Raw genomic sequence first — 17,083 nt, forward strand, 5'->3', positions numbered from 1 at the left:
TCCGCATTTCATAGTCAGGTTCAAATATTTTCATACCATGACGACAGAGAATGAATGCAGTGTGACTTGCCAGCTTTGAGATTTTTTTTAAATTTATCTGACCCCTCTTTGCTTTTTATCAGCAATGAGCAATAAATTAATAAGAAATAAAATTTTGTGGTGTGGTTCTAGACACTGTCGTATTTTCATTTTCACCATTTAGGACGATGTCATCTCCAAGTTGTGTACATGCGCCATCTCTCTGGGCATCTACTTATCACTGTGTAAGGTGATCCCAGTGGAACGCTCCATAGACGAAGACTTCATAAACAACACACCCTTCCACCTACAAGTGGTCTACCTTTACCTGGCCATGCTGGCGCTGAGACCCAAGTACTACTTTGTCTGGACACTCGGTGAGTTCAACTCGCGAGTCAGGATGCATAGCGAATCAAAGCAAATTAGATCGTAAAGTCCTAAACCCTCAATGTACTCCAAATGCTGAACACGTGGTACAGTGATGCAGTCCTGGATTTCCACGGCGTGATTCAAGGGTCACAATTCTGTATTTTTTGCACATTTGTGGTTTGGTTCTGATACGAAAATACTGTATGTAGTAGAGTGTAAGTTTGATTTCCCATTGAGAATTTACCAAAAAGTTGGTATAATAAATTAACTATAACTATATATTAAATGAACCAAAAAAAAAAGAAAACAACATATCAGGCTTCTTCTAAATCTGGATAAAAATGTGAGTGTGAGGTGCAGCGTAATTGCACACTCATTTACTCAAACAATACAAGGAAACACATTAAAAACATGAGCGGTAAATATAAAACACAACAAAAACATATAGATCAATAAAATGCACACAGAAAGAAATACATTACAAAATATGAGCAACGTGCCCACTTGGACCTGCAGCTTACCTCCAGCCTTCTAAACTTTGACATTACAGCGCCCCCTCGTGCTCTATGTGTAAAGTGCAGCCTCCCGCATTAATTCACTGCCGTCTCATATGTTACTTCAAGTATTCGAAGCAGGTGTTGTGGCATTCATTTGTATGCTTCATTTGCAGCTGACGCCATCAACAATGCAGCAGGGTTTGGTTTCAATGGCTACAACAAAAATGGCTCCCCGCGGTGGGACCTCATTTCCAACCTCAGAATTCTGGAGATTGAGGTTAAATTCTTTCATTGCAAAGACGCATCATTTCCTCTTGACGCCCGTTTGAAACAATAATCTTTTATTTTGGGGGATTTCAGTTTGCCACGAGTTTCAAGCTTTTCCTTGACAACTGGAACATCCAAACATCTCTTTGGCTCAAAAGGTAAACGCACACATATGAATGTTCATACCAGTAAGTCTTTTTTTTCTAAATTCTTTAAACGCTCCTCATCGATCTGTTCCTTAGGGTGTGTTACGAGCGTTGTCCCATCAACCCCACTGCCGCCACCTTCCTGCTATCAGCAATGTGGCACGGCGTGTACCCGGGCTACTACCTGACGTTCCTCACTGGCATCGGCATGACCATGGCGGCACGTGCAGTAAGTGCTCACAATACCTCTAGTGGGGAGTGTACTTCAGTGTACTATCAAATATTTTTGTGCCGTTACCTCAGCCAGGGGCAAAATGTGACGGTGAATTCTGAAATGCATGGGCGGGGGTTTCTAGTTCCTCTAGATCAAGGGTGTCAAACTCATTTTTCTCGCGGTTGTAGTTCTAGTTTCCCTCAGAGGGCCATGACGACTGTGAAACTCTCCATACCGATTCTCATCATATTTACATCATCAATTTATGAACTGGTTTTGGAATCAGAAATCAAAGATAATGTTTTTTCGTTTTTTCAACTATTCTTGTTTTGTAACTCAAAAATGCTTGTAATATCTGAACTTTGCCATTCATGAAACACGACGATTTGAAATTTTGATCCCGATTTTTACAAGAATCATGGAAATCGACACTGTAGATTTGGCTTCGTGGGCCACATAAAAACATGTAGCGAGCCGGATCTGCCCCCCAGGCCTTGAGTTTGACACCGGTGCTCTAGATGGCTGCATTTACCTTTATTGTAATTTCTGATATCACCTGTTCCACAATAGATTAAATTACTAACACACAACATACAAGACATCTCTAAAGCTGTACTTTACTTCAGAGTTAAGAGAGAGGTGCAAACATTTAAACACTGACTTGAATAAAATGATACTTGTGATACAAATAGCGCCCCCCCCCCACCCCTCCTTAAAGATCTTAACCCTGGTAAACACAATATAATAATAATTTTAGTAAATAAATAGTAGGACCTGGCCACGACACAACAAGTCAAAATCAGAATTGGTCTGTTTGTCCATTCATCCATCCATCCATCCATTTTCTTTGCCGCTTATCCTCAATGGGGTAGCGGGGAGTGCTGCAGCCTATCCCAGCTGTCAATGGGCAGGAGGCGGGGTACACCCTCAACTGGTCGCCAGCCAATCGCAGGGCACATGGAGACAAACAGCTGCACGTACAATCACACCTAGGTGCAATTTAGAGTGTCCAATTAATGTTGCACATTTTTGGGATGTGGGAGGAAACCGGAGTACCCGGAGGAAACCCATGTAGGCACGAGGAGAACATGCAAACTCCACACAGGCAGGTCCATGATTGAACCCGGGACCTCAGAACTGCAAGGCCATCGCTTTACCAGCTGATCCACCGTGCTGCCTGGTCTGTTTGTTGTCATCATAAATCAAAAACTGCTGAAGTGATTTCACGTGGCACATAATATCAGGTGTGATAGTTCTTCCAGGGAGTGTTTCTGGAAACTTCCTTATATTTACTTTTTCCATCTTCTTGACAGAGTTAGAAGCTTTTGGTGTTCACCGCAGGTACTTAGCAGACCAACAACCCACCACAAAAACCTTTTCATGCATCATCATACAGTACTTTAATTAAAGTCTGTGCACCGATGACTAAATATGAGAATACTGAGGGTGGCCATCAAAAATATGAATCATTTTGAGCTTAGGATGAACCCATGTTTATCGCTGGGATGTGGGAAGATGTGAAAATCCCTGATAGTAAGAGATAATATAAAAACATTCTATTATATTATAAACAATTGCTGCTTTAACACACAAAGAGCAGCAACATGTAAAAACAGCATGCAACAATACTCATGGGGGTATACAGTATATTATATTCTCTTTGCTCGATGACAAAAAAACGGCAATTACTGGAGTTTGGTTAGGGACCTTCTCTGCGTCTACTTGTTCTAAATTACTCTGCATCACCTCTAGTAGAGCTCAGTGCTGCCTGACTTTATGCAGCACAACCTTGTATGACACTAAAAGTGTGCGTTTCTAAATAATTGGTAGTATACTGAAAATCTACCTTGAAAAAAAATCACTTAAGTCTGCAATATAACGGGCCCAAACCGCAACCGCAATATCGTGGGCAATCATACTTGAGAGGTTATTCATTTACTTTTGTGAAGACGTTCAGTTGCTATAACTCTTCATTTTGCTTTTAGGTACGGCACAACGTCAGACCTTACTTCCAGGTTTCTGATGCATACAAGCGCATATATGATGTCATCACGTGGGCGTGGACTCAAGTCGCCATCAGTTACACGGTGGTGCCGTTTGTCCTACTGGCCGTGGGGTCCTCTGTCAAGTTCTACAGGTACGTATTTGTGTGAGTTTAAGCGACGCGGAGGTGATTGCTGGTTTTATGACAGCAATTAGTAGAGCGAGACTTGAATCGTGTTCGAATAGGGAAATTACTATAATTTATACTATGATTCCATAAAAATGCAGCCCTATAGGGGCACAAACCAGTGCAATCTGTAGGCCGGTCCCAAGCCCGGATAAATGCAGAGGGTTGCGTCAGGAAGGGCATCCGGCGTAAAAACTGTGCCAAACAAATATGAGCGTTCATCTAAAGAATCCCATACCGGATCGGTCGTGGCCCGGGTTAACAACGCCCGCCCCCGGCACTGCTAACCTGCAGGGCGTCGGTGGAAATTCAGCTACTGTGGGTCGAAGACAAAGAAGAGGAGGAAACTGGTCCAGCGTCAGAAGAAAAAGAGGAATGCACAGAGCCTACAACTGAGTGTAGGGACTTTGAATGTTGGGACTATGACAGGAAAAGCACAGGAGTTGGTTGACATGATGATTAGGAGAAAGGTTGATATTCTGTGCATCCAAGAGAGCAGGTGGAAAGGTAGTAAGGCTAGAAGTTTGGGAGCAGGGTTTAAATTATTCTACCACGGAGTAGATGGGAAGAGAAATGGAGTAGGGGTTATTTTAAAGGAAGAGCTGGCTAAGAATGTCTTGGAGGTGAAAAGAGTATCAGATCGAGTGATGAGACTAAAATTTGAAATTGAGGGTGTTATGTATAATGTGGTTAGCGGCTATGCACCACAGGTAGGATGTGACCTAGAGTTGAAAGAGAAATTCTGGAAGGAACTAGATGAAGTAGTTCTGAGCATCCCAGACAGCGAGAGAGTTGTGATTGGTGCAGATTGTAATGGACATATTGGTAAAGGAAACAGGGGCGATGAAGAAGTGATGGGTAAGTACGGCATCCAGGAAAGGAACTTTGAAGGGCAGATGGTGGTGGACTTTGCAAAAAGGATGGAGATGGCTGTAGTGAACACTTATTTCCAGAAGAGGGAGGAACATATAGTGACCTACAAGAGCGGAGGTAGAACCACGCAGGTAGATTATATTTTGTGCAGACGATGTAATCTGAAGGAGGTTACTGACTGTAAAGTAGTGGTAGGGGAGAGTGTAGCTCGACAGCATAGGATGGTAGTATGTAGGATGATTCTGGTGGTGGGTAGGAAGATTAAGAAGACAAAGGTAGAGCAGAGAACCATGTGGTGGAAGCTGAAAAAGGAAGAATGTTGTGCAGCCTTCCGGAAAGAGGTGAGACAGGCTCTCGATGGACAACCGAAGCTCCCGGAAGACTGGACGACGACAGCCAAGGTGATCAGAGAGACAGGCAGGAGAGTACTTGGTGTGTCATCTGGTAGGAAAGGGGAGAAGGAGACTTGGTGGTGGAACCCCAAAATACAGGGAGTCATACAAGGAAAGAGATTAGCGAAGAAGAAGTGGGATACTGAGAGGACTGAGGAGAGGCGAAAGGAGTACATCGAGATGCGACGTAGGGCAAAGGTAGAGGTGGCAAAGGCTAAACAAGAGGCATATGAAGACATGTACACCAGGTTGGACACGAAAGAAGGAGAAAAGGATCTCTACAGGTTGGCCAGACAGAGGGATAGAGATGGGAAGGATGTGCAGCAGGTCAGGGTGATTAAGGATAGAGATGGAAATGTGTTGACTGGTGCCGGTAGTGTACTAAATAGATGGAAAGAATACTTTGAGAAGTTGATGAATGAAGAAAATGAGAGAGAAGGAAGAGTTGAAGAGGCAAGAGTGAAGGACCAGGAAGTGGAAATGATTACTAAGGGGGAAGTCAGAAAGGCACTACAAAGGATGAAAACTGGAAAGGCAGTTGGTCCTGATGACATACCGGTAGAGGTATGGAAGCAATTTGGAGAGATGGCTGTGGAGTTTTTGACCAACTTATTCAACAGAATACTAGCGGGCGAAAAGATGCCTGAAGAATGGAGGAAAAGTGTTCTAGTTCCCATTTTTAAGAACAAAGGGGATGTTCAGAGCTGTGGGAACTATAGAGGAATAAAGTTGATGAGCCACACAATGAAGTTATGGGAAAGAGTAGTGGAGGCTAGACTCAGGACAGAAGTAAGTATCTGCGAGCAACAGTATGGTTTCATGCCTAGAAAGAGTACCACAGATGCATTATTTGCCTTGAGGATGCTCGTGGAAAAGTACAGAGAAGGTCAGAAGGAGCTACATTGCGTCTTTGTGGATCTAGAGAAAGCCTATGACAGAGTACCAAGAGAGGAACTGTGGTACTGCATGCGTAAGTCTGGTGTGGCAGAGAAGTATGTTAAAATAGTACAGGACATGTATGATGGCAGCAGAACAATGGTGAGGTGTGCCTTAGGTGTGACAGAGGAATTTAAGGTGGAGGTGGGACTGCATCAGGGATCAGCTCTGAGCCCCTTCCTGTTTGCAGTGGTAATGGATAGGCTGACAGATGAGGTTAGACTGGAATCCCCTTGGACCATGATGTTCGCAGATGATATTGTCATGTGCAGTGAAAGCAGGGAGCATGCAGAGGAACAATTGGAAAGATGGAGACATGCACTGGAAAGGAGAGGATTGAAGATTAGCCGAAGTAAAACAGAATATATGTGCGTGAATGAGAAAAGTGGAGGGGGAAGAGTGAGGCTACAGGGAGAAGAGATAGCGAGGGTCGACGACTTCAAATACTTGGGGTCAACAATACAGAGCAATGGAGAGTGTGGTCAGGAAGTGAAGAAACGGGTCCAAGCAGGTTGGAACAGCTGGCGAAAGGTGTCTGGTGTGTTATGTGACTGAAGAGTGTCTGCTAGGATGAAGGGCAAAGTTTACAAAACAGTGGTGAGGCCGGCCATGATGTACGGATTAGAGACAGTGGCACTGAAGAAACAACAGGAATCTGAACTGGAGGTGGCAGAAATGAAGATGTTGAGGTTCTCGCTCGGAGTGACCAGGTTGTATAGGATTAGAAATGAGCTCATTAGAGGGACAGCCAAAGCTGGATGTTTTGGAGACAAGATTCGAGAGAGCAGACTTCGATGGTTTGGATATGTTCAGAGGCGAGAGAGTGAGTATATTGGTAGAAGGATGCTGAGGTTTGAGCTCCCAGGCAAAAGAGCGAGAGGAAGACCAAAGAGAAGGTTTATGGATGTGGTGAGGGAAGACATGAGGGCAGTTGGGGTTAGAGAGGAAGATGCAGGAGATAGGCTAAGATGGCAAAAGATGACACGCTGTGGCGACCCCTAACGGGACAAGCCGAAAGGAAAAGAAGAAGAAGATACTATGATTCCATAAAATGTCCTCATCACACAACAACAGAGACAAACGGTTAATATTGAGGCACAGGCCTGAGCTCTTCAAAATAAAACTTCTTTCAAACTCTGATGAACAATAAAATATTTTTTGTACTATCTCTGTACAGTCTGTTACAAAAGCGGTACCGATCCGCTGCCCGGCAATTGTTGACCACTGGTTTAAAGTATTAATACAGTAAAGCCTCGGTTCTCGAACGTCCGCGTTTTCGAACAAAAATTCTGCGAATATTTTTTGCTTCTGTTTTCGAACGAAAATCGGTACTCGAATGCCCCTGGCAAAACCCGGAAATAACATATTGCGCGCAGACAGACCAGTTGACCCACGACACGTTCGTTTTGTTGTGAATTCCCACGCTGCCCAAAAAAAACGGAAATAACATAATGCGCGTGGCGCAAGCAGTTAGCCCACCCACGATGCGCTTTGTTATTGTCTATTCGAACGACCCCCACCCCGAAAAAAAAAAAAACGGAAATAGCATCGTCGTGGCACAAGCAGTTGACAAACCCGCGACGCGTTTTGTTGTTGTCAATTCGAATGTCCGACGGAGAAAAGATAAACAGAAATGACATAATGCTTGCGGCGCATCCAACGCACTTTTGTTATTTTGTATAACGCAGCCTCTGTACACAGACATGTCCCGGCAGGGACTGTTGTTTTTGTTCTTCTCGAGGACTAACGTATTAACCCCCAATCATGGCTCCAAAGAAAGCAAGTTGCTTGTTTATTATTGTTATCCTGCACTTTTGTTAAGAACATTTTTTTACAAGGCTAGGAACCGAGTCGCAACAGATACGGCAGTGCACTCCGAGCCTAGCATACGCTACTACTAAAGCATACATTTTAAGCAAAAAATAAATACATTTCTTAAAATATTTCATTATATAAAATAGGTAAACTACGCATGTATTTCGTTGATGGAGTTTATTATCAGGAAAAGCTAAAAAAAAATGCTTAAAAAGCTTACATTTTTAGGCTTGGAATGCATTATTTCTTTTTCCATTCATTGTAATGGGAAACATCAATTCGCTTTTCGAACAAATCTCTTCTCAAACCGTTTTCTGGAACGGATTGTGCTTGCGTACCGAGGCATCACTGTATACCCTATTGTAAACATTTTTAGGGTGCCTATTATTGCCCAAAAAAAAGTTTTTGTTATTCACTGTGGGTTTCACGATTGGCAGAGGTGGCCGTACATTGACATCTGTTGCCGGTGTATTTGTAGGTCGTGGTACTTCTGCCTACATCTTCTATGTCTTCTGGTGGTCCTGGTCCTGCCAGTCCGATCACCACGTCGCGAGGCCAAAGGTCAACAGGAGAGCCCGGAGACAGACAGCGGCGCCACAAACAACTGCAGCCAGAAAGACAAAACCACATGAGGCTGGCCAGAAACATTAGTGACACTAACTGGAGACCACTGAGAGCTGAAGTCTGTTTACGGACCAGGAACCAAATATTGGATGTGCTTGGACAGAATCTGACAATACTTCCAGTAGCAAGGAGGAAGCGGTGGTTGCATTACATTTTACTCGCGGAAAATGGAGATAAACTGAATTCCAAGCTGCCTTAAACCCTCTATGTACCCTGACAGGTGAAACAACAACACATTTGGACCACACTTGTACAAAGAGTACACGCGCAGTCTGTATGTGGAGGGTTTTTGTCATTGTCTGGATAAAAGCCTCTGTTGGGTGGAAACATAACGTTTATCATCAGCTGCCAACTTTCAAACAGGCCTTAGGATCCTCAAAATATTGATTTCACTCAACGGGGAGTTGACATTAATAATGTGTTTTGTATTTCGTTGTCCGTCATGACACTCTTCCCGGCGCTTTCTTCCCTGAAGAGGAAACCGGATCTCATCTGTCTGCAGCGCGGTGGAAAAGTCTTGCCCATAGTGTGTAATGTTTTTTTTTTTCCTGCTTTTTGACAAACATGACTTATCATCTTTATGCTTCAAAAGGGAGATCATTAACTCTGTTATGATGTGGGATAATTCTTTTCAAGGTGTTCCTCCTTGAGCTCCAAGGGTGAATTATTTTCATTTTGTTGAACATGCTCCAGTTTTTCTACACCGCAGCCTTGCCACACATCGCCAAGCCCTCTAAATGACAAAAATGTTACTACGTACCGCATTTCGGCAAAATGGTGACCTCTACCTTTAGCGGATGCAAACTACGGTACTTGCCGGGTGTGTCGCTCAGTTCAATAAACGACTCTCAAATCGAGATCCCACCCCCAAAAAACAAGCAGCTAGTCGTTGCGTTTGAACATTACAGTTAACATCTGAACCCACTGGGACTATGTTGCTAACCAAAACAGCAATATGTGTGCACATCTTTTGTGCCAACCAGTTTACTCTGCAAAATTAAAGACATGTTTCAGTATGATTAATATTCCATATGATCACTCCAAAATGTTGTGTGTGACCACATTTAAGTTCGAACGATCTACACAATGTACTCGTTATACTTCAGTTTAATTTACAAATCAAAATCACCCCTGCTACATTGACAATGGTCGCAAATGATTAAATAAATTAATAAACACCTTTGGCTACTATGCGGAAATGCGGCAGTTATTTGAAGACCCTTTACATGTTGTACAATGACAGTAACATTCTGGTAATTATTATTATACACAGACACTACGGCGTTAACTACTGATCCCGTTTGGCTAACCAAACAAACCGAACCATAACAGCAGCACTGACGCAACCAAACAGTCTCTGCAATAAAAAAACAAGTGTGTGCATTTGTATTGCAACGAATCTACTGCTTAGTATTAAAGTCAAGATCATATACAGTTGGCGTATTTAGCGTTGATTGCAGTTCCGGTATATTTTTGACGTTATCACTCCACGATATTGTGCACGGCCATGTTTTTGATTCAGGGAGCTTTACTGCTTATCAGTTCTATGTAGTGCTTGATCTGCCTTTGCGATTCTCCATACTAGTGATTTCTATTTTATTTTAAACTCCAGTTCCAATGGCTATAAATTGTTATACATAGGTAATTACATACAGATCAAAATGCCCCCCCCCCCCACACACACACACTTTAATGACACCTCCCCTTGTCTTCAATTGAGTAAATAAATATCCCTGGCCACGACCTTTGGAAACGAATATGACCATCTTCCATCGTGTACAGTACCAGTACTCTAATCACACCTTGTTACATGAACTTAAACGATCCTTATTTAATAGAGTAGCCGTAATTATCCCAGTGAGCGGGAAATACAATACAGTGTTCCAAATTGGTGCACAAGTGCATGAAAAGCACATAATGTACTGAGGCTACAAGAGTGAGTGCAATTTGCCTTCATTGTGTCATTGTGTCGTCACTTGACTTGATGATGTTGTACAAAGGCCGGGTCTTGTATTAAGTTATTTTTTAAATGTAGAGTAGCTGATGTTTCACGGTGCATTTACTGTATGGTGTGAGAGACACTGGGTTCTCGGGTTTTGAGTTCACGTCAAGCCTTCCTGTTTCCAGTAACGCACACGACGACCCCTGTGTTGCTGTCCCGACGCTACCGTTGCTAAAACGATTCTACATATCTCGCAAATAAGGAAAGTCGTGTTCACTTTGTGACTTTTTTGTTTTGTTTTTTGTTTTGTTGCATTTGTGAAAATAACAACAGAGCAGCCAAGTTGACTTTGAAGTTTTTGATTGGTTTTTGAGCTGGTTTAAACATTTTTGCATATTCCTGCCATAACTCTCTGTGTACTGTACGAGTGTGTGCGTGTGCGTGTGTGTATACTCGTGTTCATGTAGTTTGTTGTTGTGTATATTTGTCACGCGAGCCCTCTAAAGGTGAAAAGCACCTGTAAGATGAAGAAAGGGATGTCAGTCATTCTGCAAAAGAAACATTTAGAAGACAATTGCACTGCATGGCCACCAAAACCAGCAGATCAATGCAAACTGCTTCATATGTCCAAAGTGCCAAAGCATTCAATGGCGCATTTGTTTTCTTTATTTTGTGTGTGCGTGTACGTGCGCCTGCCTGTGTCTGTGTGTGCGCGCTTGTGTCACAACTTTTTTTTTCTTTTTGTCAGAAGGAAATTTATTGAAAGATTTGTATGACAGTTCATTACAACTCTGATTTATGAGGCAAAATAAAGAAGTTATTTTTAAATGCCGATGTTGATGTTTGAAAATAAATGGCTTTTTTTTTTTTTTTGGTCCAAATTAGTTTGAATGATTTTTTGTTACAGTTTAAGACATCAGTGCAGGTACTACGGTGGATCAGCTGGTAAAGCGTTGGCCTCACAGTTCTGAGGAAGCAGGTTTGATCCCAGCCCCGCCTGTGTGGAGTTTGCATGTTCTCCCTGTGCCTGAGTGGGTTTTCTCCGGGCACTCCGGTTTCCTCCCACAACCCAAAAACATGCAACATTAATTGGACACTAAATTGCCCCTAGATGTGATTGTGAGTGCAAATGGTTGCTCGTCTGTATGTGCGATTGGCTGGCAACCAGTTCATGCTGTACCCTGCCTCCTGTCCATTGACAGCTGGGATAGGCTTCAGCACTCCCCATCACCCCTTGTGAGGGTAAGCGGCAAAGAAAATGAGACGAAAATGAGAAGAAATGGACGGAAGACTTCAATGCGTTGTGACTGAATGGACAACATCCCAAAATGAGTTCCGTCCGCAGGCTCTCCCTTAAAGATCTGGTGTGAAGCTCGTGGAAGAGTCTTGGAGTAGAGCCACTACTCCTCTTCATTGAGGAGGCATCAGATGTCTGGATGCTTTCTGGACACCTCCCCAGTGAGGTGTACCATGTGCGTCTCACGGGGAGGAGACCCCAGGGACCTCCCAGGACACGCCAGAGACATTCTGTCTCCTGGCTAGATCTTGGAATGCTAATGCTAAAGCTACTATCCCTGCGACCCGACCTCAGTCGGCTAAGCGGTAGAAACTGGTTGGACTTCATAAATGAAGCTGGCTCAACCGTAGCAGTCTAAAACAGTGAAACATGACAAATTGCAACTTATGTCAATGCTGATTATTATGTTAACAACACAAGTGTGCATAACACCACACCAAAGTCATGTTAAATCGCCTTTGGTAAACCCCTGATAAGTTTCAGATATTCTAATAGGCTTTTCATCACATTTTTGTCCGTGTTTTCTCACAGAGGGCTTGTGGTTATGAGGTCAACGTGAGCGTGGGATGATGGGAAATGTGGACCTGGAATGAAACGGCACCTCGTGGTCATGACAGACAGCATGAGGTGAGGAAAAAAGCTGCAGAAATACAGCAAGTTGGTTGCTGTGTATTGGAGAGAAAATATCACATGCCAGGGCAGCTAAACTAGTAAAATCAGCAAAGCAGTAAGTAGGCAAAGAATGTATTAAGAACCTGTGCAAAGTAAACGAAAATCTGATAATGCACCTTTGAAGTGAACGATGCTGCGCTGGCCATTTGTTTTAGTTTGCAAAACACCTCTCTGATCTGTCTGATTTCATTCCACTTACCAAACCATATCACATTTGACCTTTGTGATATAAACTGTCACTACGTTCCTGCAAGATCAAGTTGCAAAACAAAACAACAATAATAGTAATAGTAATAAAAATGAAATTAGAGGCATTTTTTATATCATTTGAATGATAACACATCTGCTCTTTGCTCTCTAGGTACAATACTCACTGCACACTCTTGCTTGACATCATATTCCAACACACAAAATGTCTTTCACTGCTAATTCACCCTTGGTAAAAAGTGTTCAACATGAGAACATTTAACATTTACGTTAGCTTCGTTTTTTCTTACAAGTTTGCAATTTTCTTTTTTGTTAGTTAACTTTTCAAATATATATTTTTTTAATTCCTACAGTCAGTAATTTTATTTCTGTCTTCTTCTGTTGAAACATAACTTTGCCACGAAATCAGCTTTTCCACCGACTTTATTGTCGGACTTTTAAACTCAACGTAGAGTACAGCTTTGGAGGGGCGGAGCTACGCGATGTCGTATTAAAATTAAGTAAATATACATTGACTATTTTTACCAATATTTTTTATTCGTTGCTTTAAATTGAGAAAAGCGTTACATTTTATTCATTTAGTTGCATTTTAAAAAAAATCCTCGTATATTTTCCTTCCCCCCCCCGGCTCTGTAATGTGGCTCCATTGCCCCCGCGTCAACGTCATTCGGTTAAAAAAAAAATAAAAATACAAACTAAATTGGGAAAAAAAGGCTTGCAAATGGTAACGGGATCTTATCATGACATTATATTCTTCTAACTGAAAAGCTCGGATATTTTCAGAGTTTGTCAGTCGAGGTAAGAGCACTTTGGCTTTTGTTGTGTGCTTTTTTTCCCCACTGAGTGAAAATGACAAGAACTTGTTGATGTGCTGGCTTCCTGGAGCTAACGCTAACTAGCTTATTGGCTACCAGAAGTTCAGTTGGCGACTGCTGCTGTTGTCGTCGTCGCTCCCGACTCTGGTGGCTCGAAAAAGAAACTAAATTATTTGAAAGCAACACTTTCGGAGCACGCGATCGCAGGATAATATGTCAAGCAAATATAGATTTGCTTCACCCACAAACCTGCCCATGTGACCGGTAAAAGTGACACCCAGATGTTGTGCTGTGCTCTCATCCCCCAAAAGTGTCTTTTTATATACAGAAATACACTTTATCTTGATTGCTTTCGTGTAATTTTAGCACCTTAATTGCTACTTCATTGCGCCTACCGCTCGCTAGCTGCCTTTAAAAGCAGGAAGTAGCAGCTTTGCTTTTTTTTTTTTTTTTTTTTTAAATGCACTTAAATACATCCAGTACACAATATTGCATTCTTTACACATCATAGATTTATGTTTGTAGGCGAGCTTCAGACGTTTTTTGGGCGGTGTCACAGATCTGGATCCTCAGCAGTTTTTTTTTTAAACATGCTCATGACATGTGTTGAAGAGGTCACTGGTTAAATTTAGTCTTGTCTTCAAACTGTCTACTTTTGCATGTTGCTCACGTTACACTGACGATTTTTTTCCATGAGGTTGGTCCTGTTTTTTGTTTAACATACACACATGGCGAGACATATTTTAACCTTAAAAAGATCCTGCAAATTGATAAAAGTGACAAGAGCTCATGTTATACTGTATACTTGTAGGCAGTAGAGAAAGCCTGCTGCTTCTTTATTTTATTAAATAAAATAGGTTAAACCTTCAGACATTGGTAGTGTTTAATCTGAAAGTAATGGTTGATTTAAACTACCATTGGTCCAAATTGATCAGTGTTGAACAAGGATGTCTTGTTATGGTCGTAATTTATTTTTTAAATTATATCTTATATCTAATGACTAATATGTCTTTGGCTCACCATATATTAGGGCTGAAATTATTTAACATCGACCATGGATAATCTACTTTAGTGGTCTATATGTTTATATATTGGTGATCCAGCCAGGGCTCCCATTTTGTATTAGCATCTATCTATCTATCTATCTATCTATCTATCTATCTATCTATCTATCTATCTATCTATCTATCTATCTATCTATCTCTATCTATCTATCTATCTATCTATCTATCTATCTATCTATCTATCTATCTCTATCTATCTATCTATCTATCTATCTATCTATCTATCTATCTATCTATCTATCTATCTATCTATCTATCTATCTATCCTCCATTTCTTTCAAAATGATACCCTGGATGTTGGACAGCGTTGGACATTTCACCATGCTCTGGTGACTCCTAATTGATAATCAGTCCCTTCCTGTTCATCATTCATTTCCACTCGGTCATTACATCATTGCACAAAAAGTCGAAATGACACAAATTGTCCCCCTTTCATCCGAATCCAATGGTGTGGAGCTGCCATGAATGCAAATGGAGCGCTGCCATTGTGTGGGGAAGTCCTGGGTGTAGGCCAGCCCCCCTCATGGAATATTCAGCCTGGAGTTAAAAAAAAAAAAGAGGTGGGGGGATGCCGGGCTTTAGCCAGGCTGTGTTTGTAGATGTCGTGTGTATGATGTGAGCGCAAGACCTACGCTGGTGTTGAAAAATCGCCTTCCATCAAGGTAAGGGAGAGCTTTCTTTTCTCCTTTTATAGTCCGGTCTATTTCTAAGATAGCTTTGATCCCTTGTTACTTGTGTTTGGCGGCTTTGGACCGACCTTGCGTTTTTTTTTGTCCGTCTGATGGTGTGACGGGGATGTAATGAAATCATCTCTATGTTGTGCCGGGAAACCAAGGAGCAGAGAGGGCGTGTCAACTGTTGCCTCCTTTGCAAACAAAGGATTTTTCACCGCTTTAATGCTTGACAGAGTCTCGAATTTTGAACAAAACAAACACGTGGAGATGGAATAAAAGGGCACAAAAGTCAATATTTTACTGCTTTGGCTTGTTCTACTTCTTCACCCATTAATCTTATCAGGTAGTATTGACCTGAGCATGAACTGCCTGCGTGCCTCTGGGATTATGTTGAAAACTGAGGCGCTTGTGAGGAAACCCTCTTTTGAGGCCGCTTACAGGAAGCCAAATTCTTCAGTTTGGTAGCGGGAAACGCGTCTGGCTGTTGTTAGACCCCAACTTGAATCCAACCATCCATTTTCTATAGCACTTGTCTTTATTATGTGTTTTTAGCATGAGCTGGAGACTATCGCAGCTGACTGACTTTGGGGGAGAGGCGGGGCGCACCCCGGACTGGTCTCCAGCCCCCTTCTCTAATGAATTATTCATGTTTATCGACGCCTCCTACAAAGAGGCCGCCATCTTTAATGGGCTTTTCTTTTGTTTGGTGAATTAAATGTTGTCATAAGACTTTGAATTGTTGCCCAGGGGGATCTTGTGGTCCAATACTTACTTGAGTGAAATGAGTGCACTCTGATATGAAACGAGGGCAAAGCTGTGAACAACAACAAAGAAAACACACACAGTCACTCTTAATTTCTGGGGTTGAATTATATGGATGCTCTATGTCTGCTCCACTTTTCAAAAATCCATCATTCCTAATAGATTTTTAGTTAGTTTTGATCACTTGAGCCCATCCTTTTCATTTTCTACATACTTTTTTTGTGTTTCAAACTCAAACAAATATTTTACCACTAAAAACGTGTCTGTTGTGTGTGCATCCTTATTTCAAATAATGACAGGTAATACCACAATTAATTGCTATAGGCATTTTTAACTACTAAAATGATTGACCTGAAATGCGCACCTTCTGTTTTAGCCAGGTGGTCAAAATGGGCAGCACGGTAAGCGAGTGGTTAGCACATATGCCTCACAGTCAAGAGTGCTTGGGTTTGAATGCTGTATAGCAAACCACCCTCTGTATTTCCTTAAACATTGTGAAGTTTTATACATTTTATTATTTTATGTAGTTTCATCACAGTAACACTATGACTTTGTGTTTAGCCCTCCTCTGTTTTGCATATCTGATATTTGGTATTGAAATCTCAGCTAAGGTTCAAAAACATTTTCCAATAACTTTCTTTTTAGGTTCACGAGGACTTGATTTGAATGTGAGTGTGAATGGATTGTTGTACTCCACATCTTGCCCAAAGTCAGCCAAATGAATTAGTGTGATAGAAAACTGCAAGCACATGAATGTAGCTTCAAAGGATTAAAAGCTCTCAGTGGTTTTTGAAGACTTGACACTAAAGCGTCATGATCATGACCCTTTAATCCTCACGAGCAGTTACTTATTTCATGTTAAGTTCATGTTTTTGATGTGAACACGCAGAACTGAGCTAAATGTTCTAATCCTATTCACATCAATGGTGTAAATATGACCTTGACACCTTGTGAACCTGCAAATATGACTAAAGCTGACATATGACATTTGACATATGAACATTAAATACAATTCGTTTTTGCCATACTTACAGCTTTGTGCACCTTTCCTCCTGGAAACCTTCATTTTATTGAAAAACTGCAGTTGGGTTTTGACAATATTTGCCCGACCCTCTTGTCTAGCCACACATATCACCTGTTGAACAGCTTTCCCCTCCCACCAGGTGTTGACCACTCAACCATGGATACCACCACTTCCCTGAAGATGACCACCGTGGCTGTCCAAAGCCTCTTCAGTTACGTGGAGGAGGAGAACCTGGCCGCCATAAAAGCACACTTGGACAAGTTCAAAGACGTCGACAGCAGAAGTGATGTGAGTTCCATCGACAC

General features: G+C 41.9%; 2 protein-coding genes across 14 annotated transcripts in view; both read left to right on the top strand.

Moving 5' to 3' along the window:
- The window catches only part of mboat2a (membrane bound O-acyltransferase domain containing 2a), a 60,825-nt gene extending 49,730 nt beyond the window's left edge, over positions 1-11,095 (top strand). For both annotated transcript variants that reach the window (XM_061844067.1, XM_061844068.1), the window contains 6 exons: positions 203-395; positions 1,058-1,161; positions 1,245-1,309; positions 1,394-1,526; positions 3,497-3,648; positions 8,176-11,095. In XM_061844067.1, coding sequence (XP_061700051.1) covers positions 203-395; positions 1,058-1,161; positions 1,245-1,309; positions 1,394-1,526; positions 3,497-3,648; positions 8,176-8,329 — 801 coding nt within the window. In that variant the 3' untranslated portion in view covers positions 8,330-11,095. The remainder of the gene's footprint in view (positions 1-202; positions 396-1,057; positions 1,162-1,244; positions 1,310-1,393; positions 1,527-3,496; positions 3,649-8,175) is intronic.
- A 1,003-nt stretch (positions 11,096-12,098) lies between these two features.
- kidins220a (kinase D-interacting substrate 220a) overlaps positions 12,099-17,083 on the top strand; it is a 55,741-nt gene continuing 50,756 nt past the window's right edge. For 2 of the 12 annotated variants that reach the window (XM_061844052.1, XM_061844061.1), the window contains exons 1-2: positions 13,066-13,237; positions 16,918-17,066. In XM_061844052.1, the coding sequence (XP_061700036.1) occupies positions 16,935-17,066 (132 nt within the window). In that variant the 5' untranslated portion in view covers positions 13,066-13,237; positions 16,918-16,934. Of the gene's footprint in view, positions 12,188-12,875; positions 12,940-13,061; positions 13,238-13,336; positions 13,519-13,800; positions 13,952-14,869; positions 14,981-16,917; positions 17,067-17,083 lie in introns of those variants that run through there. The other 10 variants (XM_061844063.1, XM_061844062.1, XM_061844059.1 and 7 more) reach the window with 9 other exon arrangements.

Source organism: Syngnathoides biaculeatus, chromosome 15 (genome assembly GCF_019802595.1).
Source record: "Syngnathoides biaculeatus isolate LvHL_M chromosome 15, ASM1980259v1, whole genome shotgun sequence".
In the NCBI taxonomy this organism is placed as follows: Eukaryota; Metazoa; Chordata; class Actinopteri; order Syngnathiformes; family Syngnathidae; genus Syngnathoides; species Syngnathoides biaculeatus.